A 27,748-nucleotide genomic window follows, 5' to 3' on the forward strand; every position below is an offset into this window, starting at 1 on the left:
AAAAGAAAAACATGATAGAAATTAATACTAAAATTATAAAATTTAAATCACGGAAAATTTAAAGAATAAGATTTTAATGATTTAAAAATATACCCATATGATATTTTAAAATAATATTTTAGTAAAATGTAAAACAGAAACTGTTTTTCCGTCAACGCACATAAGAACAAAAAGAGGCAGTCGTAAGTCATTCAATTTATATGTTGCGTCAATAAGTAAGACTTCAGGATATTTATATAAGAAATTTTGCATTGGTTTATCCTGGCAAAATATTCCATTCAACACACCAGATTCATCTTTTACTACTTCTACTCTTGCACCTGAAATATAATAAAATAATTCAGGTATTCATATTCAGGTTAAAATGAACAAAATTATAAAAGTCTGCCCCACAGTTATAATACCACTCTCTTCCATTTTAAGAATATTTACTAACTGAGAAAAAAACTGTTCACTTACCTGTATATATATATGTGTATATTTATAAAAATTTTAAGTAGTTTTAATCAATTTATTCACTAATTGAAACAAATTCCGTCTATATTTCACATTTCGTTCCCGATCTGACGGCATTTTAATAGAAAACCGGATATGGGTACGCGCAGCCTAGAGGACGGCAATTTGATTATTCGTACCCGCTTGCGAATACGCGCAAACACTGCCTTACTTAAACTTTCAAGGAATAAGAAAAAATGATAATTTGTCTATGTTAATTTGTTTCATCATCTTTAGAGGTTTAAATTATTGATGATCACTGAAATCATATTAGGGAATTTGTAGAATACTAATTAAAATTGTCAGTGATTATGTGAAATCACTGGTTAATTTCAGGGAATCTGTATAATCACTATTGATTTTAGTGATTCTACATAATCCCTGAAAAATCAGGAATTCTACATAATCACTGATTATACAAATTCACTGTAACATATATATTTCAATTTTATTCTGGTAGTACAACATGTCGAAACAAACAATGTACAATGTACATCTTACATCTCCTTTTATTCATATTCATATACATATTAAAGAACTACAAAAAGAGGGACGAAAGATACCAAAGGGACAGTCAAACTCATAAATCTAAAACTAACTGACAACGCCATGGTTAAAAATGAAAAAGACAAACAGAAAAACAATAGTACACATGACACAACATAGAAAACTAAAGAATAAACAACACGAACCCCACCAAAAACTAGGGGTGATCTCAGGTGCTCCGGAAGGGTAAGCAGATCCTGCTCCACATGTGCCACCCGTCGTGTTGCTTATGTGATTACAAATCTGGTAAATAGTCTAATACGGTAGGTCACATTCATGAACTACAACATATACATAAAAAGAACTACAACATGTACAGATGTACAAAGAGCATACAAAATAGAATTAAAAACCAATTGTTCAGAGAACAATTGAAAGTCTTTCCACATCAAAGAAATTTTGGTAAGAATATAGTTTCTTCATACTGATGCGATAAATAATGGTTTAATTATATTTTCAAGTAATATCAGGGAGATAATATGCTACTTCCGGTGAAATAAATGCCACATCCAGTCTTATATGATAGTTTATATTACACTGATTCCAAAAATATAAAGTTTTTATATACTTTTGTATGTAGAGTGGGAGATAATTGGCCACTTCCGGTTTGTTGGTAGTCATTTTTCAAGGTCATGTATCACCTAACCTTTGTGCAAGGTCAAATGGCTTTGTAATGAACTTATTTGAACTTATAATCAAATAACCTCATATCAAGACATTTCAGGGGTACTAACTCCTACAAGATGACATTAAATTGTTTCAAACTTAATGTAGCATATCTTTATTACAATAAATCAAACATTTTGCACTTGTTCTTTTATATGTATCTTTCAAAGTGTCGGAGAAAATGCAAATACAAGCAAAAGTCACAATTGAGAACTTGACCTTGACCTTTGACCTTGATCTCATTTTCTAAGTTAGGACATAGGGGCCTCAAATAAAAATATTCCAGGCTTATACGGTTAACGGTTGATGAGTTGAAAACACATAACGACAAATTTATTGTGTAAGGGTAGATAACTCCTATAAAATGTCATCGAATCGCTTCGATCCAAATTAGCCAAAAATTCATGAGGATGTAATGAACAATTTGTAAGATGATTTTGTCGCTATCTTTTATTGTTACAAAGGAGATGCATACAGATGATAAACAGTGAATAGGGAAATAACTCTTTCAATAAAATGGTTCGACTTAGCAGGGTGAAATTTAAAAGCGCATAAACTATACGATACAATATGAGAAATATCTAAGCGACATATTGCGAAACAAACATTTATCGCAAGAACAAAATTTGGCGAAGAAAAAAAAAATAATAATCAGAACAAATACAATAGGTCTTTCCACAGAAAAGTGGAAAGACCTAATAACAATCAGAAGAAATACAAAAAGTGGAAAGACTTAATAAGGGTATACATATTTGAACTTTATTCTGGTAGTAGAACATGTCGAACAGAAAGAACTTCGATAGCTGTATTATGATATATGATTATGTATACAAACAATGTACAATGTGCACACTACATCTCCTTCGATTCATATGCATATTAAAGAACTACAAAATGTACAGATGTAATAAGTAGAATACAGAATAAAATAAAGGTTTATATGTTTCTATACATGTAAGATTTCATTTGGGCACAGGACCAAAAGCCCAGGTTTTTAAAAACTTCTTTTAAGTCTCTCATAATTTCTCTTTTGTAAGTACTACATTTTTTGTACATAACAGACGAATAGCTTACTATGCAACAATTTCTATAGAAAATAAAAATCTGCACTATGCCTATGGCAGCCGAAGAATAAAAAATCAATCAGCATACAGTTACACTTAAGTCTTTCAAGTCTTTACTTTGAATTTTTGTTGTTTCCGCACGTCGAAAAACTGACCTTGCATGATGCAGCTTTGAAATTGAGGAAAAGAGTAGTTTGTACATGTACATAGCTACATATAACTTCAAAACACCTGGCAGTGTCTTGCACCTTTATTATCACAGAGTTTATAACTTCGCAGACAGTGAAGACTATCTCCATTTTGACAATTCACAGACAGTGAAGACTATCTTTATTTTGACAAAAATCCACCCTTGAGGGTGCATCTTCTCCCCCTTTTTTGCTATGCATAAAAAATTTTCTGAACAACTCATGTGTATTCTAAAACTTCACCAAAATTGCACATAAACTACGTGGACCATGAATGGACTTGCATTTAAGATAGTTCAGGCATAGTATACCATGCAAATCCTGGGTTCAGGGATAATTTCTACTGAACAGATGGGAAAAGGGGGAAGAAGATGCAACTTCAAGGGTGGATATTTTTCCAAATGAAAAAAGTTGTCTACAGAAAATAGCAAAAAGGCGACACAATACTTACTCATAGTCATGTCGTACGATTCTGCTTGTATGGTGAAATCCTTGAATGCATAGGCCATTCTGCGCCTCGTGCAACAAAAACAATCCGTCCGTTCAAAACATGTGGGTTTCAAGCTTCCTGTTGAATCGGTTTTCCAAATAAGGAAAATAAGCCACGCCTTCGTTGCGAGATCGACAAGAAGGATTTTCATACAATATAAGTTATGTCTTGTAAAATAAAATGACATATGGTTTTTAATTACAACAAATTGTCGTCATTTATCTAATTCTGCATAGTTTATCAATAAAAAGAATAAAATACGAGAGCGATTGACGACCAGAGAAATGAAGCGGACAGCGTTGTCACTATGGAGACGTAACGTTGCTCATTAATATTCATAAGCATCACAAGAGTTATTTGCCCCTGAAAAAAACATACCCGCGTTTTCAATAGTTTGCGTTGAGTTTGCAATCTGATATATATTTGATATATAACATTGCACGCGTTTTAACTCGGCCGATAATACGCTGATGAACTGCGTATCCCCGAGGCTTGAATTACCCCAATAGCTCAGTATGAATATATGGGTATTGTATGATTACAATTTGCTATTGAAAATTATGAAAGCACATTTTAAATTGAGGAATGCGGTACCTTCATGCATAACTCGTGTACCTTGTCCGTGTTTGGCTTTATGTATTGGTCCTGTTCGGTTATATCAGCTCTACAATGATTGCATTCAGTTTGGAATTTTAAAATACTTTGGCCTCGTACATTACTACATAGACATACATTGTCAAAATTAGCATCTGTTACAGTGAAATTAGTAACGTTAATGTTATCACATTTTATATGTAGTTTATCTTATCCCATTGTGTTGTTTTGTTATGCAAATATGTGGCATGATCGAGATATAGCAATTATTATGCTAAAACTAATGCTATGGGATTTGCTTGAGATGTGACTTTAACATCAGTGTGACATTGATATAAACATGATTTTGTTATGTCCTGGTAGTATTGAAATGTTTTGTCACGAACTCATACAGTACATGAAAATCATCAATTATCATATTGTTAATATATGAATATAAAAAAAAAATTGGATATTTTTTTTCAAAAGATCATTGCAGTTATATCAATGGATGTTCAGATCGATTTTTGGACATCTTTTTAAATTTTAATTCATCGATTGCCTTTTTTGACGATTTTTTTTAAAGAGAACAAGACGTTGCATCTTTCCTGATGCAATTGACACCTGTACAAATATTACAGTTAAACTATTATGCATTCAGATATAGTTATGAGTTTATCTTTACGATTTAAGTGAACATAGTTTCATGAAAAAAAGACAACAGAAAATCAAATGGCAACTAAGGATTATCTACGCATGAATATATTACCTAAGCTGTATTTGGAAAACAAATCTTTTAGAATGTTATGTCCCCAATGCCTCTCATCTTCAAACGTTTTACCTTTCAAACTATTTGATTCGAGCTTCACTTTTGTAGACGAAACGCGGGTCTGGCGAACAAAATTGTATTTCTGGTATTTAATATGAGATTATTTATCGATGCCATGAAGATATAAATTTGGCTTTAAAAATGGGAGATTGTAAGATTATATATATAATCTCAAATTAAAAAAAAGTGATTACAAAAATCGGACTTTTGTTCTGTACATTGTTGACAGCTTTAAAAAAAAAAGACATCTAACTGTTTATTAGTATTTTCTGTTTAAAGGTTTCATTTGCTTGTTGATAAACTATGCTATATGTTATAGATTTCAGCGTATCAAAAAGTATCAACATGCTACATTGTGTGGGGAAACGCCAACCCTCTTCAAACACAAAGTGAGAAAAGTTAAGACAATGCTATAAATAAGAAACTATTTCTATCGCTATATAAATTATGCATTATTTCGAAAACATGACACCTATTGACAATTACAACATCTACAAGGTTATTGGTGTTTATTGAATGCTAAATAATCCATAACTGACATTTATTGAAAACACTTCTCCAGTTGTTTTAATATTCTGTCGCTAGTGTTACTCTCGTTAAATTTAATAGAAAATTGTATATCAAAAACCGCTAGAGAATTGGTATTAAATATATCATTCTATATTATATAATCGCGTTATGTGTTTGTAGAACAAATGAATTTTGTTTTGATTAAGTAAGAACATACCAAGGAATTACCTTAAATCTGATCACCGAATACTTGACATGCACACCACGACAAAAAGAAAAAAACCAAGACAAACAAAAAACAAAGAAGGCAAAGAACAATTTAGATGGTACCAAACTCCTTGTCTAAATGAATTTGACTCGTTTAATTTTCATTAGATTTAAATATTTACTTTGACCCTTTGACAAAAATATAAACATTTGAAAAAAAATTTGAACCACATACTTTATCGGAATAATTTCATTGAATGTCTAGCAGTTTGACAAACACTAATTCTGATCATTGAGAAGCTTAAAATTTCTTTACCAACTTGAACGTGATTAAAACAATCGGCTTATTTTTACAGGGTTATTTCCCTGTAGTGGTTTGTACTACCTTAACAAAATATTTCTGATCTCATGTCTCAAATTATAATCAACTTATAATCAAATAACCTCATATCAAGACATTTCAGGGGTACTAACTCCTACAAGATGACATTAAATTGTTTCAAACTTAATGTAGCATATCTTTATTACAATAAATCAAACATTTTGCACTTGTTCTTTTATATGTATCTTTCAAAGTGTCGGAGAAAATGCAAATACAAGCAAAAGTCACAATTGAGAACTTGACCTTGACCTTTGACCTTGATCTCATTTTCTAAGTTAGGACATAGGGGCCTCAAATAAAAATATTCCAGGCTTATACGGTTAACGGTTGATGAGTTGAAAACACATAACGACAAATTTATTGTGTAAGGGTAGATAACTCCTATAAAATGTCATCGAATCGCTTCGATCCAAATTAGCCAAAAATTCATGAGGATGTAATGAACAATTTGTAAGATGATTTTGTCGCTATCTTTTATTGTTACAAAGGAGATGCATACAGATGATAAACAGTGAATAGGGAAATAACTCTTTCAATAAAATGGTTCGACTTAGCAGGGTGAAATTTAAAAGCGCATAAACTATACGATACAATATGAGAAATATCTAAGCGACATATTGCGAAACAAACATTTATCGCAAGAACAAAATTTGGCGAAGAAAAAAAAAATAATAATCAGAACAAATACAATAGGTCTTTCCACAGAAAAGTGGAAAGACCTAATAACAATCAGAAGAAATACAAAAAGTCTTTCCACAGAAAAGTGGAAAGACTTAATAAGGGTATACATATTTGAACTTTATTCTGGTAGTAGAACATGTCGAACAGAAAGAACTTCGATAGCTGTATTATGATATATGATTATGTATACAAACAATGTACAATGTGCACACTACATCTCCTTCGATTCATATGCATATTAAAGAACTACAAAATGTACAGATGTAATAAGTAGAATACAGAATAAAATAAAGGTTTATATGTTTCTATACATGTAAGATTTCATTTGGGCACAGGACCAAAAGCCCAGGTTTTTAAAAACTTCTTTTAAGTCTCTCATAATTTCTCTTTTGTAAGTACTACATTTTTTGTACATAACAGACGAATAGCTTACTATGCAACAATTTCTATAGAAAATAAAAATCTGCACTATGCCTATGGCAGCCGAAGAATAAAAAATCAATCAGCATACAGTTACACTTAAGTCTTTCAAGTCTTTACTTTGAATTTTTGTTGTTTCCGCACGTCGAAAAACTGACCTTGCATGATGCAGCTTTGAAATTGAGGAAAAGAGTAGTTTGTACATGTACATAGCTACATATAACTTCAAAACACCTGGCAGTGTCTTGCACCTTTATTATCACAGAGTTTATAACTTCGCAGACAGTGAAGACTATCTCCATTTTGACAATTCACAGACAGTGAAGACTATCTTTATTTTGACAAAAATCCACCCTTGAGGGTGCATCTTCTCCCCCTTTTTTGCTATGCATAAAAAATTTTCTGAACAACTCATGTGTATTCTAAAACTTCACCAAAATTGCACATAAACTACGTGGACCATGAATGGACTTGCATTTAAGATAGTTCAGGCATAGTATACCATGCAAATCCTGGGTTCAGGGATAATTTCTACTGAACAGATGGGAAAAGGGGGAAGAAGATGCAACTTCAAGGGTGGATATTTTTCCAAATGAAAAAAGTTGTCTACAGAAAATAGCAAAAAGGCGACACAATACTTACTCATAGTCATGTCGTACGATTCTGCTTGTATGGTGAAATCCTTGAATGCATAGGCCATTCTGCGCCTCGTGCAACAAAAACAATCCGTCCGTTCAAAACATGTGGGTTTCAAGCTTCCTGTTGAATCGGTTTTCCAAATAAGGAAAATAAGCCACGCCTTCGTTGCGAGATCGACAAGAAGGATTTTCATACAATATAAGTTATGTCTTGTAAAATAAAATGACATATGGTTTTTAATTACAACAAATTGTCGTCATTTATCTAATTCTGCATAGTTTATCAATAAAAAGAATAAAATACGAGAGCGATTGACGACCAGAGAAATGAAGCGGACAGCGTTGTCACTATGGAGACGTAACGTTGCTCATTAATATGCATAAGCATCACAAGAGTTATTTGCCCCTGAAAAAAACATACCCGCGTTTTCAATAGTTTGCGTTGAGTTTGCAATCTGATATATATTTGATATATAACATTGCACGCGTTTTAACTCGGCCGATAATACGCTGATGAACTGCGTATCCCCGAGGCTTGAATTACCCCAATAGCTCAGTATGAATATATGGGTATTGTATGATTACAATTTGCTATTGAAAATTATGAAAGCACATTTTAAATTGAGGAATGCGGTACCTTCATGCATAACTCGTGTACCTTGTCCGTGTTTGGCTTTATGTATTGGTCCTGTTCGGTTATATCAGCTCTACAATGATTGCATTCAGTTTGGAATTTTAAAATACTTTGGCCTCGTACATTACTACATAGACATACATTGTCAAAATTAGCATCTGTTACAGTGAAATTAGTAACGTTAATGTTATCACATTTTATATGTAGTTTATCTTATCCCATTGTGTTGTTTTGTTATGCAAATATGTGGCATGATCGAGATATAGCAATTATTATGCTAAAACTAATGCTATGGGATTTGCTTGAGATGTGACTTTAACATCAGTGTGACATTGATATAAACATGATTTTGTTATGTCCTGGTAGTATTGAAATGTTTTGTCACGAACTCATACAGTACATGAAAATCATCAATTATCATATTGTTAATATATGAATATAAAAAAAAAATTGGATATTTTTTTTCAAAAGATCATTGCAGTTATATCAATGGATGTTCAGATCGATTTTTGGACATCTTTTTAAATTTTAATTCATCGATTGCCTTTTTTGACGATTTTTTTTAAAGAGAACAAGACGTTGCATCTTTCCTGATGCAATTGACACCTGTACAGATATTACAGTTAAACTATTATGCATTCAGATATAGTTATGAGTTTATCTTTACGATTTAAGTGAACATAGTTTCATGAAAAAAAGACAACAGAAAATCAAATGGCAACTAAGGATTATCTACGCATGAATATATTACCTAAGCTGTATTTGGAAAACAAATCTTTTAGAATGTTATGTCCCCAATGCCTCTCATCTTCAAACGTTTTACCTTTCAAACTATTTGATTCGAGCTTCACTTTTGTAGACGAAACGCGGGTCTGGCGAACAAAATTGTATTTCTGGTATTTAATATGAGATTATTTATCGATGCCATGAAGATATAAATTTGGCTTTAAAAATGGGAGATTGTAAGATTATATATATAATCTCAAATTAAAAAAAAGTGATTACAAAAATCGGACTTTTGTTCTGTACATTGTTGACAGCTTTAAAAAAAAAAGACATCTAACTGTTTATTAGTATTTTCTGTTTAAAGGTTTCATTTGCTTGTTGATAAACTATGCTATATGTTATAGATTTCAGCGTATCAAAAAGTATCAACATGCTACATTGTGTGGGGAAACGCCAACCCTCTTCAAACACAAAGTGAGAAAAGTTAAGACAATGCTATAAATAAGAAACTATTTCTATCGCTATATAAATTATGCATTATTTCGAAAACATGACACCTATTGACAATTACAACATCTACAAGGTTATTGGTGTTTATTGAATGCTAAATAATCCATAACTGACATATATTGAAAACACTTCTCCAGTTGTTTTAATATTCTGTCGCTAGTGTTACTCTCGTTAAATTTAATAGAAAATTGTATATCAAAAACCGCTAGAGAATTGGTATTAAATATATCATTCTATATTATATAATCGCGTTATGTGTTTGTAGAACAAATGAATTTTGTTTTGATTAAGTAAGAACATACCAAGGAATTACCTTAAATCTGATCACCGAATACTTGACATGCACACCACGACAAAAAGAAAAAAACCAAGACAAACAAAAAACAAAGAAGGCAAAGAACAATTTAGATGGTACCAAACTCCTTGTCTAAATGAATTTGACTCGTTTAATTTTCATTAGATTTAAATATTTACTTTGACCCTTTGACAAAAATATAAACATTTGAAAAAAAATTTGAACCACATACTTTATCGGAATAATTTCATTGAATGTCTAGCAGTTTGACAAACACTAATTCTGATCATTGAGAAGCTTAAAATTTCTTTACCAACTTGAACGTGATTAAAACAATCGGCTTATTTTTACAGGGTTATTTCCCTGTAGTGGTTTGTACTACCTTAACAAAATATTTCTGATCTCATGTCTCAAATTGTGACTTTGTCGGGTTTGCGCATGTTCTAAATCTAAAATGTAGTTTAGGGTTAAAATACAGAAACAAATACCAATACACATTTGAAGAACTCTCTAGACGAAACATATGTTACCAAATGCATCACTAAAAAACGAACTGACAATGCCATGGCATAAAAAAAAACCTCCGAAAAAGAAACACCAGTCTTCATACACAATATAGAATACAAAAGACTGGGCAATAACAATAAATGTATCCAAAGTTTTTCTCAGGTGCTTCCAGAGGGTAGGCAGATTTTTCTCCTCATGTGGCACCAATAGTGTTGTTCATGTCAGTACAACACCGATGATAAATCTTGTATGGAATTCTTATTCGAGAAAAAGAGAACGCTATTGTTGTTACGCCGTTTTAAACATATCCGTCGTCAGCTGATATTCCTTAAAGCATAACGAGCTCATGATAGCATCAGAAAATGTTTCGAGGGGGTTACTTCTACATTGTACTTCACCACTTGGAATTCTTTAAAACATCTGCTATATAAATACAAAACTATTTATTCAATGTCCCCCTCAGCATGGCTTGTCAGCATATCATAATATGATATTAATCTAGTAATGAACCGTGACGACATAAAAGAGCACATGGTTGTCACAGTGTAAATATACATGCTCTGTAAATTGATTGGTTGATTTTTTTTAACACCACTTACATCACTATTTCGTGGCGGTCAGTTTTTATTGTTGGAGGAAACCGGAGCGCCCGGAAAGAACCACCGACCTTCCATAGGAAAACTGAAATTTCTTAGTCAGTTAAGATTGGAGTCGGGTGCACCACCGGGTAGACCATTGACGCCTTTCATGCACAGTAAAGGACATTTGTTTAAATCATTAAGCTATTAAATGTTCCTTTCGGTTACAAAAAGTAATCAGAAACCGAAACAAGGAATCTGCAGATTGTTTTTAATGTAATCATTATCACCGTGTATCATCGTACAGCGGATTTAGGTAATAACCAAGCGGGCGTAAGCGATTTTGATCTTCCACGGTAACGAAAATCTTTGTTTTGTTCACATACTATCAATGTGTACTTCAATCTAAACATAATTGTTGTTATAAGAAATGATTTGGTCGTAGATTGATGATTAGAGATGTCTCATTATTTTCATAAAAAAAGAACGATTACTAAAAACATGTGAAAATACTTGTCAAAGAAGTTGGCCCTCGTCTCATCCGATATATTATATATTCATTGCAACTTTTTTTCTGATAGAAGGCCACTGTGTGTGTGTAATAAAAATAGCTGGTTCAATCATTGGCATTAAAATATTTCATACATATGTAATTTCTTTTATATTTTATCCCGAAAAAAGCGTTGTGTACGGTGTTTAGCTGACCACATAAATCCTTATGTACGGTGCAAAGTTAAGTTGTTGTACACCGTACATACAAACTTTATTTTCATACTCGTTTATTACCCCAAAAGTTTCAAAGAATGAGTAATCACAGCTAGGTAGGTTTATGATTGGTAACTTTTACTTTTGCCCTGTATTAGGTTTCGTTCAGATAAGACATGTAAATGTCTCAACAACTGTATGATCCTGTATCGAAACTGAAAATTAGTGTTGACATTCACAACTATTTGCACATAAACAAGTTAATTGTTCTTATTAGAATATCAAAGTTGTTTTATGAATAGGAAAAATCGATGCGAAAAATATTTGCGAGCAGAAATTTCAAATGTTGAGAAATGTACATTGAATATTGATTAAAGCAAACGGAATTCTTTGTCCTCTTTGTTCTTTCTTTATTTTATTTTTTTGGCCAATTTTTCGAGCGTCACTGATAAGTCTTTTGTAGTGGAAACGCGCGTCTGGCGTAGAACTTGTATAGCCTGGTATCTATATTTAGTTAATTACCAAATTCAATTAACGTGTAATCTCCATCAATTGTAAAACTTTGATCTACATTTGTAAAAACATTTAGATTAAAGGTTGAAATATGCATTCCTTGTCTAAAATATATCAATTAATAATGCCTTGTAATTAGCCGTTAGCTTAACACTTTGATTGTACGATATATTGATTATCTTCTTGTACGCATAGTAAAAAAACGACACAGTTACATAAAAGATACGTCTATCAGTCTACAAGTTTGAAAACATAAAGCCTAATACAGATGCCAGGCTGGATATTTGTGACGTATTCTCTATGTACATCTTTGCCTGATCATTAAATTATTATCGGCAGTTTAATTTTAATTTTGTATGATCAGTAAACAGCCAAGATTGAAAAATCAAATACCCACCTACAAATGATCTAATCTTGTCAGATAAGTTTTGGAAAGCAATGTATCAGATTACATAGGACAGACAGCTTTATAATCAAAACCATACCTTCCTTTATCGAAATCGAACAAGGTGTCAGAGTCGAAACGTATTTGAAGGTTTCATGAAGGACGAGGTAATCAGATACTTTAAACTACAAATAATCCTGATGATAAACAACATATTTTGTTACTGTTTAAATTAAACTTAATCAGAAGAGGATATATGAAGATTGAAAACCAACACTACATTAATGAGGGATTATCAAGTTATAGATCTGATTAAATGAGAAAAATGCCATAACACACGCAAAGGAAAATCCATTAGTGTGGTCAATGTAGTTCAACCCGTTTAGTCATAAATTAAAACAATGCATCATTAAAAGTTGACATCTACTTAAATATAATAAGATCGGCAAAAAAGAAATATTTTCAGTCAAAACCAATAAAAGCGTGTAAACTGAATAAAGATATATCCGATTTATTAACATCACAAACATGTTAATAATAGTATAAATTATGTGAATCCCCTGATGATGGCGCGCCCACAATGCTTAAACCCATTCATTATTGTGAATCAGTTTTCTTTTATTATCCAAAAACTGGTGAAGCACTAGAATAGTATAGGATTGATGTAAGTAATACATGTACTAGCATCTCTTTTGTCATTATAATATAATTACAACTATATCTTATTTATATGGAGTCTTCCGGAAAAAAAAAGGTTTGTATTCTGGATTTGAATGGAAAAGAGGGGCGAAAGATACCAGAGGGACATTGTAACTCATAGATAAATAAACTGACAACGCCATGGCTAAAAAAGAAAAAAAAAACAGACAAATAAAAGTACATAAGACACAACATAGAAAAATAAAGACTTAGCTACACGAACCCCACCAAAAACTGGGGGTAATCTCAGGTGCTCCGGAAGGATAAGCAGATCCTGCTCCACATGTGGCACCCGTCGTGATGCTCATTTTATTACAAACCTGGTAAATAGTCTCATTCGGTAGGTCACAATCGTGAAAAGTGAACGCGATTGTAGTTACGACATAAGGAACATATCCGATATCCTCTGCGTACGTAAAATTTACGAAAGGATGATTTCAACTTCACCATTTGGAACTCTTAGTTTAATAGCTTTCTTGTGAGTAGCAATCCTATATCAAGGAAATCATGATAGGAAATACAAGCCCGGAAATATCGTATCAATCGGGAGATATATACTCTGTATGCAGACGCTGCTGGAATGTTGCTACAAAGAAATGGAAAGTTCACAATGGGGAAGCTGAAATCATCTCTTTTGTCGTAAAGTATTGTTTTCAACCGACCCTCATTGTCAATGTCTAGATGTAAGTCAAAATATGAGGCAGACTTAACTGTATCTGTTATATCCTTTATCTCTGGTCCGATTGGATAGATGCATTAGACACAGTCACCAAATTTTGAATCATTTAGTGAGAGAACATCATCTATATAGCGGAAAGTAAAGTTAAAGGATAATGCTAACTTCTTTTCTTTCTTCATAAGAAGTTCCTGTATGAATTAAGCCTCATAAGAATAAAGGAACAAATTGATTTTTATGAAAAGTTAGAATGTGTTGATGTTAGGTGTAAACAGTTATCATATTCTGTAAACTTCAAATCGCCTGAACAGTTGTATTCCCAGAGCAGACTAAATTTAATTTGTATAAACTGGACTATAACAATTGCATGAACGGCATAATTATATTGTATTATATTTCTCGTATCTTAATCAAATGTCTAAACATTTGTTTTATTGTATTCTGTTTAGTTATTCTCCCGACTATCAAATACGTTAACGACTGGTACACATCAATCGTACCTAAATCACGACCAATTTAAATATTGATTTTTCAAAATGGGAATGCTTTTAGCGCATACGATATATAGAACAGTTTTTTGAAAGAACAAACACCTTTAAAATAATAAAAGATCTAGAGTCAACAACCTTGACCGACAATGGTAAACATGTTATTGCTTTACAAATAAAATACAATGCATGAAAAGAGATAAAAGGGTTAGCAACTATAAACACACAATACAACAGACTACATCAACCACTAAAATATTACTTCTCTGGAAGGGGAAAACGCCACTAAATAAAAATATATAACAACGCACGCTGCATGGTTCAGGAAGCATGATTTTATACAGAAACAAAATTTGATGAGGTTAAACCATTTTTGTGCCAACAATTCAACGCTTGTCCATCTATACCATATGACATTAAACTAAAACTAGCAATTATAAACCATGGCAATGCATCTCCCATCGGAATGACTATCAACTTGCCAACATAAATAAGACACATGGAGTAAATATTCTTGGTTATACAAGAGGAAGTTTAATACGGTAGTACATTGTTCTGTTTTGCTGATCGAGAGAATCCCCAACCCAACCTCTTAAAAACACAGTCACAAAAACAATTTCCTACATTTTGTCCTAACTAATAAACAAATCTTTTTTTGTTATATTTAGTTTTAATATTTTTAAATCTCGGTTAATAGATTTGTCAACCGTATAGTTGCATCAATAAGGTAAATGTCTCATTTCACAATTCAAGCGTTGATCATTCATCATTATGTTTCCTAAGGATAGTTTAAACGAATTTATTTTTGTCGGATAATACAGATTCGAATACAAAACAAAATATACAGATATATTTCAATTCTATTTTGATGTAACTCTTTAGGAATTTAAATTGTAATGTGTATGTTTTTTTTTATGTGTATGAGGATCTTTCACACAGAACAAAGACTATCAAATGCATCAATTTTAAATATTTAGTAAAAATTTTATTTGAAACAATCTTTTAAGATATAAAACAAAGCATATTTTTGTTCTCTCAATCAATTTAAATTCTGTCAAAGCAACCTATGTAAATTAAGTGGTGTTCCGATCATTCGATTACGAACAAATAAGATTGTTTCAGTCTTTCTTCGACGTCACTATAGGTTTCTTGTTGCCATTGAGAAATTAAGATTGCAATTTGTTGACCTTTGCGATGTGTCTGTGCCCAGCCCGTTTCAGCAGCAATCAGAAGATTTTAACATACCTGTCTTTTGATCAGTATATTTATCATTTGTTTATTGATTGTGTCATATTACTTATAATGAAATATGGACAGCGCATAGCTTTGAATAATGTGTGATGCAACATTACATGAGTCGCTTAACCTGTCGGCGCACCTGTTCTCACTACTTTTGGAGTTAATGCCCTTTTTCAATTGGTTTTACGAGGTTTTATGTTTAAAATGAATTAAAGAAATTGGAATATCGGTTAACATCTGTTGCGTCTTTTTTCTGTAGTTTATTTAAAATCTCCATATATATAAAAAAAAACAACAAGAAAACAAAAAAAAACAAAAAAAACTAGTACTAAATGCACTATTAAGCGACTAAAACGACTAAATCCACTAGAAGCGACATATCGGAAAAGTGCTGATGTAACGGTCAGAATATTAAGTTCAAGAAATATCATTATAAACAATAAGAATACGCATGTTATAAGACGTATCAAATCAAAACAAGATCAAAAGGCACAATAATCGTTTACAAATGGTAGAACAATATTAAAGCTACTGCTTTTGACAACTCAGATCGTGCAAGCTGATAGCTGTTTAGGAAAAATCGTTCGCACATCGAGTGATGAGGGTCGATTTCCAGCTGAATCACAACGAACACTTTAGAATTGGTATTTACTGCTCTACAACTAGATAGGCGGTATAACGGATGAAGACATATTAATGTGTCCTCGGTATGTGAAATGATTCATAAGGACTTTATCTATAGAGTCTGGATCAATTTGACTGGGCGTCTGTTTCAAAATATGTTCCATATTCATATTTTATTACATATGTCACATATATTTATTTTAAATATACATGTAATTATTACCGTCGGACGTTCAACATTGGTTCATCAATTATCCATTTGAAAAACTAGTTAAGTTTCCAAATTGTTCCTTAGCTTGACTAGCACGCACTGAACCTTATATCCTTTTACAAATGATAAGTGTAGTCCCTTTAGTGTTTCTTATTGATATATTGCCTTTGAAGTTAATTTTACTCCATTTTTTAAACTAGTTATGCTTTTCATAATAGATGACTGATATTGTCATAAACTCTATAAACGTGTTAAAACAAGTAAATCTTTTCAATGATAAACATATTCTTAACACATCGTCATAGACCTAAACGGACAAGGACGTTCGGGGACTACACAATACCAAATTAATAAAAAGCTAATAAAAATTTATTTTAAACTGAAGAAGATTTGATAACAAAATGTCTACTAATTCATTCGTAAAGGTTTGAAAGAAAAATGTCACATTGTGTCAAATTAAAGTTTGTTTCATATCAGAAAATATTACAAACGATAAGGATATTATAAAAGACGAAGTACAAATGCTTATTAAAAACATCAATTGATCAGTGATAAACATTTCATTTGTCATGCCGTGAAGTTAAGTTTTTATCTTTTAATGAGAAAACGTTTAATCCCAACGTGTTGTGAGACAAATCAAATATTGTTTAGCTGCGTAGAAGCCAATATTCACGCAATGCAAAAATCTATTTTAATTTCATAGTAGTTGAATTGACATCATCCTCTGACCTCTGTAAAACAATCAATGACAACCTTCTAGAGAATAATGTAAACGCTTTATCAATACATATTGATATAATTTAACTCAAAAATCATCTTTCTTCTTTATAGAAGTAATAAATTATGAATATAAATACTCTGTACGTTAGACGATGTTTGCCGCTAGGAATTATACATATTTTTATTAAAAAAACAAAGGATATGGGGTATATATCTATAATACAAAATCGGTTTATGTTCAGAAAAAAAGTAACAAAAAACAAAGGAACAGCGCTTTCATTGCTGTTCTTCATCTTAAAGTCACAATGAAGCCTTCAACACGGAGCAAACAATGTCTCACTTCATAAACATTTTGAAAAGAAATTGCATGAAGAATATAAAAGAAATATCAAGGTGAATTAAAAAAGGCCGTAAAACTAAACGTTATATACATTTTATCAACCAATGTAAAAAATGGAAAACAACTTTCATATTCCTAACTTTGTACAGACATTTTCCGAAAAAAAAGGTTGGTGAAACATGTCAAACCTGGTTTATAGCTCGCTTAACCGCCTACTGGTATGACAGTAGCTTATAGTACAGTTATATTGTCAAAATTGGGTGGGCAACCGAAACCAACATACAAGGTTAACGAGACAGTAAGTATGACTATAAGTCATTGAACGTGCGTTTATGAAGTACAAGAATTCAAAACTGTCAAACGGGTAGCGGAAAAAGCATTGTCTCTTGAATTTTAAAATGTAATGTAAGAATATAATTTTAAAAAGCACTGGCTTTGTATTAATGCTGTTTAACTGTTAGTCCTCAGTTGTATCAGCTTTCATTTTTGTAAAATATCAAATATGTCTTCACAAAATCTAAGGTATTACTTGCCACAAAATTAATGAAAAAATGGAACAGAAATTTAGCTAGATCGCTTTAATTATTGTACATATAAGTAAGAAACACATTTTTTTAATTTGGACTAGCCAAAAAGATAAATAAAATTTTAAGGAATTAGAAAACATTGTTTACATTAACCGTATTTCATAGATATTAAAGATAAGAATAACATGTTTATCTTCAAGTTACTCTGACATTGAACGACTGTGCAATACTACAATGAATCGATAAGTCATTTTTGTTCATCTTTCTTTACCGTCTCTGATATACAATTGATGATTTTCCATAAACCCTCTGTATCTCCGCACGTTCATTTGTTTGGCGTAATAATATGGAACACTCTTTTTTTATATGCATTAATACATTCTTTAAGTTCTTTCATTAGACAAATTCCTCAGTAGTGGCAGTTTCAAATTTTATAGGTGTAATGCCTGTACCAAGTCAGGAAAACGACAGTTGTTTTCCATTCGTTTTATGTGTTTGCGCTTTTGATTTTGTCATTTGATAGGAAACTTTCCTATTAGTTTTTTTTTTGTTATTCACTTTCATTCACATGACAGTCAGATATGACTATTTTAATTATTTATTAAAAAAAAAGTGAAACGATTAGATTTGTTGTTAACATCTGGTAGATGTTCGTATAACCAGAAAGTAGAACTATTTCCCCTTCTAAAAAAACTTCATTAATTTTCATTCCGGTGTTAGAATACTTATTCCTTCATTTTGAACAAGTCATGTTGTTATAAAGACCATGATTTATACTTTTATTTTAATAAGTTATTGTTAATTATACATCCAAAGATTCCCTACCTTATATTAAATATAGTTGCATGTAATTTGTATTATTGTAAACTCGCCTAAGCTAATATTAAGGTGGTATCTAACACTACAGGGAGATAACTCTGTAAAGTCAGCTAAACGTTTTAATTACGTTGTGTTGTAAAAGGAATAGTAAGCTTCTCAATGATAAAAATTGGTGTTTGTCAAATTGCTATATAACCAGTGTAATTTTTCTGACAAAACGGTTGGTTCAAATTTTTTTAATTTTTTATATTTTTATTAAAGTCTCAAAGTAAATACTTTGACAAAATTTTATGAAAATTAAACGGGCCAAATAAATTTTAGTGAAAGTGTAAGGTACCACCTTAAATGTTTCCAGACATAAAACACAAATACTACCACTACAAACCAGTAATAGTCTGAAATGGCCTATATCTGTACTCGACAATTGATTTTTACTCGATCAATCTTAATTGGTTTGGAATTTACTTGATAATACTCGACTGTAGTCTGAACCATACTTAATAGTCTGAACTTTTAAACGAGTCTGAACCGTGCTCGACCTTGTCTGAACCATGCTTGACCTAGTCTAAACCATACTCGACCTTGTCTGAATCATACTCGACCTAGTCTGAACCATACTCGACCTAGTCTGAACCTTACTCAACCAAGTCTTAACCAACCTAGACCTATTTTGTGTATCTATACATTGTATTTTATCAATTTAGGAACTGGGAATTTGAACAAAAATTTCAAATTATAAATGTATTTATTTTAAACCAAAATTTCACAATAAACATAAAATTACTTCAACACCATATTTATCAACAGTTACACATATATATATAACCTTTAAAATAAAATTAAACAAGCTGCTCAAATTATCTCAAAACTGAATAGTGACTTATATTTTCAATATTATTCAAAAATTTTGAATCTTTCAGATATATTCTATGGTTACTTGACAATTTTACAGGTAAAAAGAAAGTCCTATTTTCTTGAACTCGTGTTTTACTTATCTATTGAATTCAAAAGACCTTGCGATTTAAGTTGTACAGGATGTAGCAATTTTGGATGAATGTTATTTAGAATTTGATACTCTCTGACCAGGTGTGATCTGTTTAATGAGTTTGCCACAAGCAGGAGGTATTAATTCATACACTAATCAGAAGAACAATTTTATTATTTTTTTAACTTTTTATTCTTTTTTCAACTTGATAAAGATCACAATTAATATATCCCATATTATAATAAAAGATATATTTCTAATATAAGGTTGAACAATTTAAGTGATTTTGTTGGCTGGTGCTACATGTACCTCATTAAAAAGATAATTATATTACTATAGTATGTAACCGTGAAACCTATGTAGTTTTTATTTAGATATTTTGGAAAATTAAGATTTAAAAAAACATGCCAAACAAGAAGCGCCTTAAAAGGTTTTATTATCCTCAGTACAAATGTAGTTTTTAGGTAAAAGAAAATCTTTAATTTTATCTAAACTCTCAAACTTTCAAATTAATAACATTAAATTATTACATGTATATAAGATAATCTGATTTAACCTTTTCCATTTGATAAATCTGAGAATTATGTAAGGATGTAAAAATCTGATTTTATATATATTTTTATTTTTTATAAGTCTGATGATGGTCTAATCTTTTGAATGTATCACTTCTTGGGTGTTTTGTATCATGTATTATCTTTTGCTGTATTGTATTTTTCATTGTCTATGTTTTTATACTCTGTATCATTTTTTTACATCAGTTTCAACATTAGATTTCAAATTAAAATGTGAAAAGTGTGCCTCATTAAAGAACTTATTTAATAATGCATACCTCATGATATATATCATCATTATTTGGAATATCTTGCCCTCTTCTTGGTAGGATGTGAACATGAAAATGCTGAAAAAAAGTCAAATTGGTTGTATTACAATTGTAAAATACAGAGAGAGTTGTCATGCCAGTGGTTGTACACAACACAATCACTTTTCTTTATTATTTACATTTCAAGGACATAATTTACTAAAAAGAAAAGGATGAGAGCTTTCAACTTTCTTTCAACTGAATTGCTTTCTTTGTACAATTAAGTCACAAAATTATAGTTTTATCTATCCATATTAAACAACTAGCATGACTAGGGGCAATATGTTTTTCTGTCTGTACATCCATTCATCCATCTGTCTATCCCACTTCAGGTTAAAGTTTTTGGTCAAGGTAGTTTTTGATGCAGTTGAAGTCCAAATAATTTGAAACGTAGTACAAATGTTCTATATGATGTGATAATTTTAATGCCAAATTAGAGTTTTTACCCACAGGAGTAGGTCCGGTAAGGGCCTATTTTGGCCTCAAAATCCAGGTTCGTCTAATGACATATTTTGGACACTTTTTAAACACTTAAGTGTCTATTTCAATTGATTCAATTAGTTTATGTGAAAGATTTTAACTGATTAAGTTATTAAAAACGTGCCGATTCAAGCTAAATTATGAAAAATCTATCAAATATGCAAAAAATCGTCACTTTTCAGATGGTTTTTGTCAAAAATGAAAGTGGTCACATCCATGTTCATCTTCAACCCTTATATATGTTATGTATTATCATCAAATACAACTTACATTTCAATATTATGAATGAACACGAATGCGGCTACTTTCATTTAAGACAGAAACCGTCTAAAATTTAACTAAAATGCTAAAACTGTGAAGATTTCAGTAATTTAGCATGACTTAATGATGTTAGTACCCGATATATGTGCATTGAATTATCAAAAAACAGCTCATATTTGTGTAGCAGAAGCATTCTACTTTCCAATAAATAGATAAAACACAATTTTGTAAAACTGATATATTTTGGGGCCAAAAAGGGGTCTTACTGAACCTACTCCTTTTACAAGCCACTGAACATAGAAAAGGATAGTGTGAATGGGCCATCCATGTACTATTGACACATTCTTGTTATAAATACATTTACCGTATAAGTTACCTTAACTGTTTGTCCAGCATCTTTGCCATCCTGAACAGCAACTGTCAGTGATGTCCCATTAAAATGTTTTTTTTATTACATTAGAAACAGTCTGAACTGTGTTGAACACATCTGATATTTCTGTAGGTGACAAGTCACACAGTCTCTCTGCTAGACGTAAAGGTGCAACTAATACATGTGCATTAAAGTTAAGGATAAGAATTGCTATAATTTGTTTCAAGAAAAAAAATGCAGTATAGAGGTACAACAATCTAAAACTGACAGATTTACAGATCAAAACAGTATTTGATTCACCACGGTAATATAATTTTATAACAATTTTAGGGATTTTGAAGAAAATTTGTTGTATGTTTATATCATTTAAGATTCATGTTTATTCAGAATTTGCATTTTATAATGAACCAAAACTTTCATGTCTGAATATTTATAGTCAACTATGATCCTCCTTTACTACAGGGTCCCTGTTCTTTAGAGTTGAGCTAATTTATAGTAAGGGTTTGTTCTATGTTAGGGTAAGGTTTTTAAAGGTTAAGTATGATTATACATGTTCTCCTTTTTGTTTGGAACTCCTATATTCGCTTAAAATTTTGACAGCAGAGAAAAGTCAGAGATCTTATAATTGTTTGTATGTGGTGCAATTGTTACTAATGACAGTAAGTAATGTTTTGTCAATTTCACAACCTCCACCTACTAAGTACTTTTATGTATATTTTTCAAAAGGATATGACCAGCAAAAACAGGTTTTATATTCACAAAAGCATAACTTAATTTTGTTTTATAGAAAACTTGAGTGTTTTTAATCCAACAATGTCCAAACTGATACTTCTCTTCACTATCAATAGCACAGCCTGATCCTGAAAAGAAATATGTGGGTTAAATGAATTTTCAAGAAAACAAAATTGAGAAAGGAAATGAGGAATGTGTCAAAGCGACAACAACCCGATCATAGAGCAGACAACAGCCGAAGGCCACCAATGGGTCTTCAAAATAACTGTATTCCTAGAAGAATCTACAATTTATTTATATATTCAATTTTCTGACAAGTGAACACAAAAATTAAAGGAATCTTATAAACATGAAAAAATTATGCACAACACCATGTTTAAAAGATAAGTACTTAAGGACAAAACAATAGTCATTATTACATCAAATGGAAACTTCAGATTGAGAATCTGAATTTTACCAAGAGCAATAAATGCATCTACTTTCATCTTGTATTTTTTAATACGTCAACTAATATATCAGTAATGTATTGTAATAATAATTTATTATTTTATGACATCCCAGTGCCATTTAAGAATCATAAAAATGTTAAGTTAAATTACTTTTTGATAAGTTTTGTATTTCTCCGTACAAGTCTGGTCTTCTATGACTCCATATTGGCATGTTGGCTCTGACACTTTTGAGATAGGAAAGGTCTATTTCTGCTACACATACATCTGTACCTTTTCTACACTGTGCAATTACTGCTCCCCAGGGATCTACTACCTGTATTTGTAAAATATCAATTTTGCTAGTGCAGCTGTATGAATGTTTACAGGTAATGTAAATACTATGAAATTGTACTATTCTTTTATTGATTGAGTGATCATTGGTTTCTTTACGTCCAGTGGCAAATATTTCATACATATTCTGGACAATTCTTTCAAATTTTCTAAATCTTTCCTTTGCCAACAAAGGTCTCGATGGCGTCAACCTTGGCAATATCCTTCATCATAAATTAGTTCAATCGAAAATACCTCCTTATTTTAAAGACCATTCTGTACCAATAATTTCTTATACCTATACCAAACCTATTGCAACTAAAATTTTCAATTACAAACGCGTTTTGCAGGATCTCGATATTGACGACTTCAAGTCTAAACCTCCTGATTGCACTTGTGCTAGTTCCCAATTCACATATAATCCCGCTGGCCACGTTATTACCGGTGACCTTAACATTGTTAATAACACTTCTCTACGAAACGTGTTATCGAAAGGTCCGAAATATCGTGAGCCTAAATCCATCAATTGGAAATACAACTTTAAAATTTTGATGGATTCAGTCGAGGATTATGCCAGGCAATGGGCTAAGCGCGAGAAGGAAGACGTAGACACTCTATCCGAATGGATAAAGGCAGTGAGGTCCTTAATACAAATCAGAATTAAGAAACTGAATGGGTCCATCAATGCCCATGCTACGTCAATTTTTAAAGACCCAAATGTTGCTAAACACCTATCCGACCTCCATGATAAATATGTTGTTGTCCCCGCAGACAAAGCCCCAAATAACATCGTTTTTGTCTGTAAAAGTCATTACATTAATTGCTTGATAAACGAATTAGGTATAGACAATTCACTTGGAAACTCAACATATACCCTCACGACACTTACCAAAGAGGAAATCCTGGATAATCATAGGTCTGTTCTTTGTTCCTTTGGTATTTCAACCAAAGATGAAGAACTGGATCTTCCATCACTGTATTGGATACCTAAACTACATAAGTGTCCTTACAAACAGCGGTATATTGCTGGGTCTTCCAAGTGCTCCACAAAACCTCTTTCTAAATTATTAACATCCATTTTATCAGCAATCAAAGACGGGCTTCAAAGTTATTGTGAAACTGCCTATTCTAGAGGTGGCGTGAATCAGATGTGGATACTTAAAAATTCCAAAGATCTTTTAGAGTACATACAATCTAACTCTCTTTCATCTTGTAACAGTATTAAAACATTTGACTTCTCTACTCTTTACACAAGTATTCCACATTCCAAACTTAAAGACAAATTAAAAGAGTTGGTATTACTTTGCTTCATAAAAAAGAATGGCCAACGTAGATACAAGTATCTTGTCTTAGGGAGGGATAAATCCTACTTTGTAAAGAATCACTCTGATTCAAACAAAAAATTCTCTGAAACCGATATTATCAAGATGCTTGATTTCTTGATTGACAACATATTTGTTACGTTCGGAGGACGTGTTTTTCAACAGACTGTCGGCATACCAATGGGAACAAACTGTGCCCCTCTACTTGCTGACTTGTTTCTTTATTATTATGAGGCTGACTTCATGCAGGAACTTCTTAGGAAGAAAGATAAGAAGTTAGCAATATCCTTTAACTCTACTTTCCGCTATATAGATGACGTTCTTTCACTAAACAATTCAAAATTTGGTGACTATGTGGAACGCATCTATCCCATCGAATTGGAGATAAAGGATACTACAGATACAGTTAAGTCAGCTTCATATCTTGACTTACATCTAGAAATTGACAATGAGGGTCGGTTGAAGACAAAACTTTACGACAAAAGAGATGATTTCAGCTTTCCAATTGTGAACTTTCCATTTCTAAGTAGCAACATTCCAGCAGCACCTGCATACGGGGTATATATCTCTCAATTGATACGATATTCCCGTGCTTGCATTTCCTATCATGATTTTCTTGATAGAGGGTTACTGCTCACAAGGAAGCTATTAAATCAAGAGTTCCAAATGGTGAAGTTGAAATCATCCCTTCGTAAATTTTACGGACGCCATCACGAGTTGGTTGACCGTTATGGAATAACCATTTCACAAATGATATCGGATATGTTCCTCACGTCGTAACTACAATCCCCTTCCCTTTCATGAATTTGACCTACCGAATTAGACTATTTACCGGATTTGTAATCACATAAGCAACACGACGGGTGCCGCATGTGGAGCAGGATCTGCTTACCCTTCCGGAGCACCTGAGATCACCCCTAGTTTTTGGTGGGGTTCGTGTTGTTTATTCTTTAGTTTTCTATGTTGTGTCATGTGTACTATTGTTTTTCTGTTTGTCTTTTTCATTTTTAGCCATGGCGTTGTCAGTTTGTTTTAGATTTATGAGTTTGACTGTCCCTTTGGTATCTTTCGTCCCTCTTTCATTGATATTTCTAAAGGGCAAGTGTGTAATTCAATAAAAAGAACATGAAATAAGAACAAAATTATTACAATAAAAAAAAATATTCCTTATTACAAGTGTATGACTTTAACTACAATCATCAAACGTTCAGAAAACCTGATACCAGTTATCTTTTTATTGTGATTCAAGTGTTTTGTTGTTCTAGTCTATCTACATACTGTGGATTCATTTATTTTCGTGGGTATCAATTTTTGTAGATTGAGGAAAACTGTCTGCATACAAGGTCTAAATAAAATTTGCAATTTGTTGAACATTTAAATTCGTGGTTCACCTGTTCCAACAAAACCAACAAAAATTGGTGTCCAATAATAGTGAATTCACAGTACTCTTTCTATGATTTTAAAGGTTAAATCTATCAATGTCTAGACACAACTTTATTATGCTGATTTTTTTCTAATCAGGTGAACTTACTGGTATAACAAGAAAAATGATAATCTTCGTGGTAGTCTTTAGTTTTGTCTCTTGGGAATGTAGTGTTGATAGCATCCAGGTGCAGGATTTTTCTCGTTGTATTGAAGACCCATTGGTGGCCTTCAGATTTTTTTCTCTTTGACACATTCCCGTCTTCCATTCTCAATTTTATCAGTCAAATCTCCAAACGTCGTTACATTTCATCACAACTTTTTTTTAATTGGGTTGCTGTCTCACTATTGCATTCTACATATTACTGTTTATTCTTATGATACTAGGTATAGATAGTATACCACATTCCTTTATTTTATATATAAGTATACCACATCCCTTTATCATATATATATATATATAAGTATACCACATCCCTTTATCATATATATATATATATATAAGTATACCACATCCCTTTATCATATATATATATATATATAAGTATACCACATCCCCTTATCATATATATATATATATATAAGTATACCACATCCCTTTATCATATATATATATATAAGTATACCACATCCCCTTATCATATATATATATAAAAAAAAATACCATAGCATGACCATAGGATTGTCTTTTTTCATTATGTTTCCCAGTCTGAGCTGCTGCTACCACATAACACTGTGTCTCTATAGCTCTACTTCGTAATAAAACCTAAAACATATTATGATTATTACCCTATGATCACACTTTCTTGTTGTTTTTTTTTTAAAGATAAATTTATTGTTTTTCCATCTGAAGATGAAGATGAAAATTTGAAGAAAATTGCTTAGTCCTTAATCCCTCAGTCAACATTTTCATTAGAAAATATGAATTTCACATTAACGGATTAGAGGAGTACATTGATATGATATACATTTATAAATTTAGCAATCACTATAGGGACTAAGAATGCTAAGGGTAACCTCGTTATAAGGGGGTCTCATTGGGGGGTTCTGATCCCGGATCCCGCATACTGTTTTGTCAGGTTACTGTATCCCACTTACACTATGCATGTAAGCAATTCTCATTTTTTTGTAATTTCCTGTTTCCCACTAGACTTCATTTCCTGGTTCACGGCACAATAATTTGACTTTCACATGTAACGCTTACAAAAAATCAGCAATCCCTTGTCACCCTTAGACCTCAATGAGTAGGCTACTTCCTAGCTTTTCCTAGAAAAATATCTATGTTAGGACTGTGAAACAAGAGGGATATGTTTTTATTACCTACTTCCCAGTGAGCCATCCCTGTAGGGATTGTGCATGCTAAGGGGTACTTCTTTATTACCTACTTCCCAGTGAGCCATCCCTGTAGGGATTGTGCATGCTAAGGGGTACTTCTTTATTACCTACTTCCCAGTGAGCCATCCCTGTAGGGATTGTGCATGCTAAGGGGTACTTCTTTATTACCTACTTACCAGTGAGCCATCCCTGTAGGGATTGTGCATGCTAAGGGGTACTTATTTATTACCTACTACCCAGTGAGCCATCCCTGTTGGTACTGTGAATGCTGAAGGATATGTCAGTATATCCGCTCCTTCCTTAGCTAAGGCAGTAGACATTTCTGGAAATCTTAAATCA

The 27,748-nt window shown here is 32.0% G+C and overlaps 1 protein-coding gene across 1 annotated transcript; it reads right to left on the bottom strand.

Annotated features, from left to right (window-relative positions):
- Window positions 1-308: 308 nt before the first annotated feature.
- On the bottom strand, window positions 309-27,416 carry LOC143084266 (nitrilase and fragile histidine triad fusion protein NitFhit-like). Its single transcript, XM_076260675.1, is given in 8 exon segments — window positions 309-320; window positions 20,700-20,768; window positions 21,847-21,918; window positions 21,920-22,021; window positions 22,570-22,700; window positions 23,172-23,334; window positions 26,739-26,840; window positions 27,399-27,416. Coding segments are annotated over 8 exon segments (666 nt in total). The 5' UTR covers window positions 27,414-27,416.
- Window positions 27,417-27,748: the final 332 nt, after the last annotated feature.

This window comes from Mytilus galloprovincialis, chromosome 7 (genome assembly GCF_965363235.1).
Source record: "Mytilus galloprovincialis chromosome 7, xbMytGall1.hap1.1, whole genome shotgun sequence".
NCBI classification, from domain to species: Eukaryota; Metazoa; Mollusca; class Bivalvia; order Mytilida; family Mytilidae; genus Mytilus; species Mytilus galloprovincialis.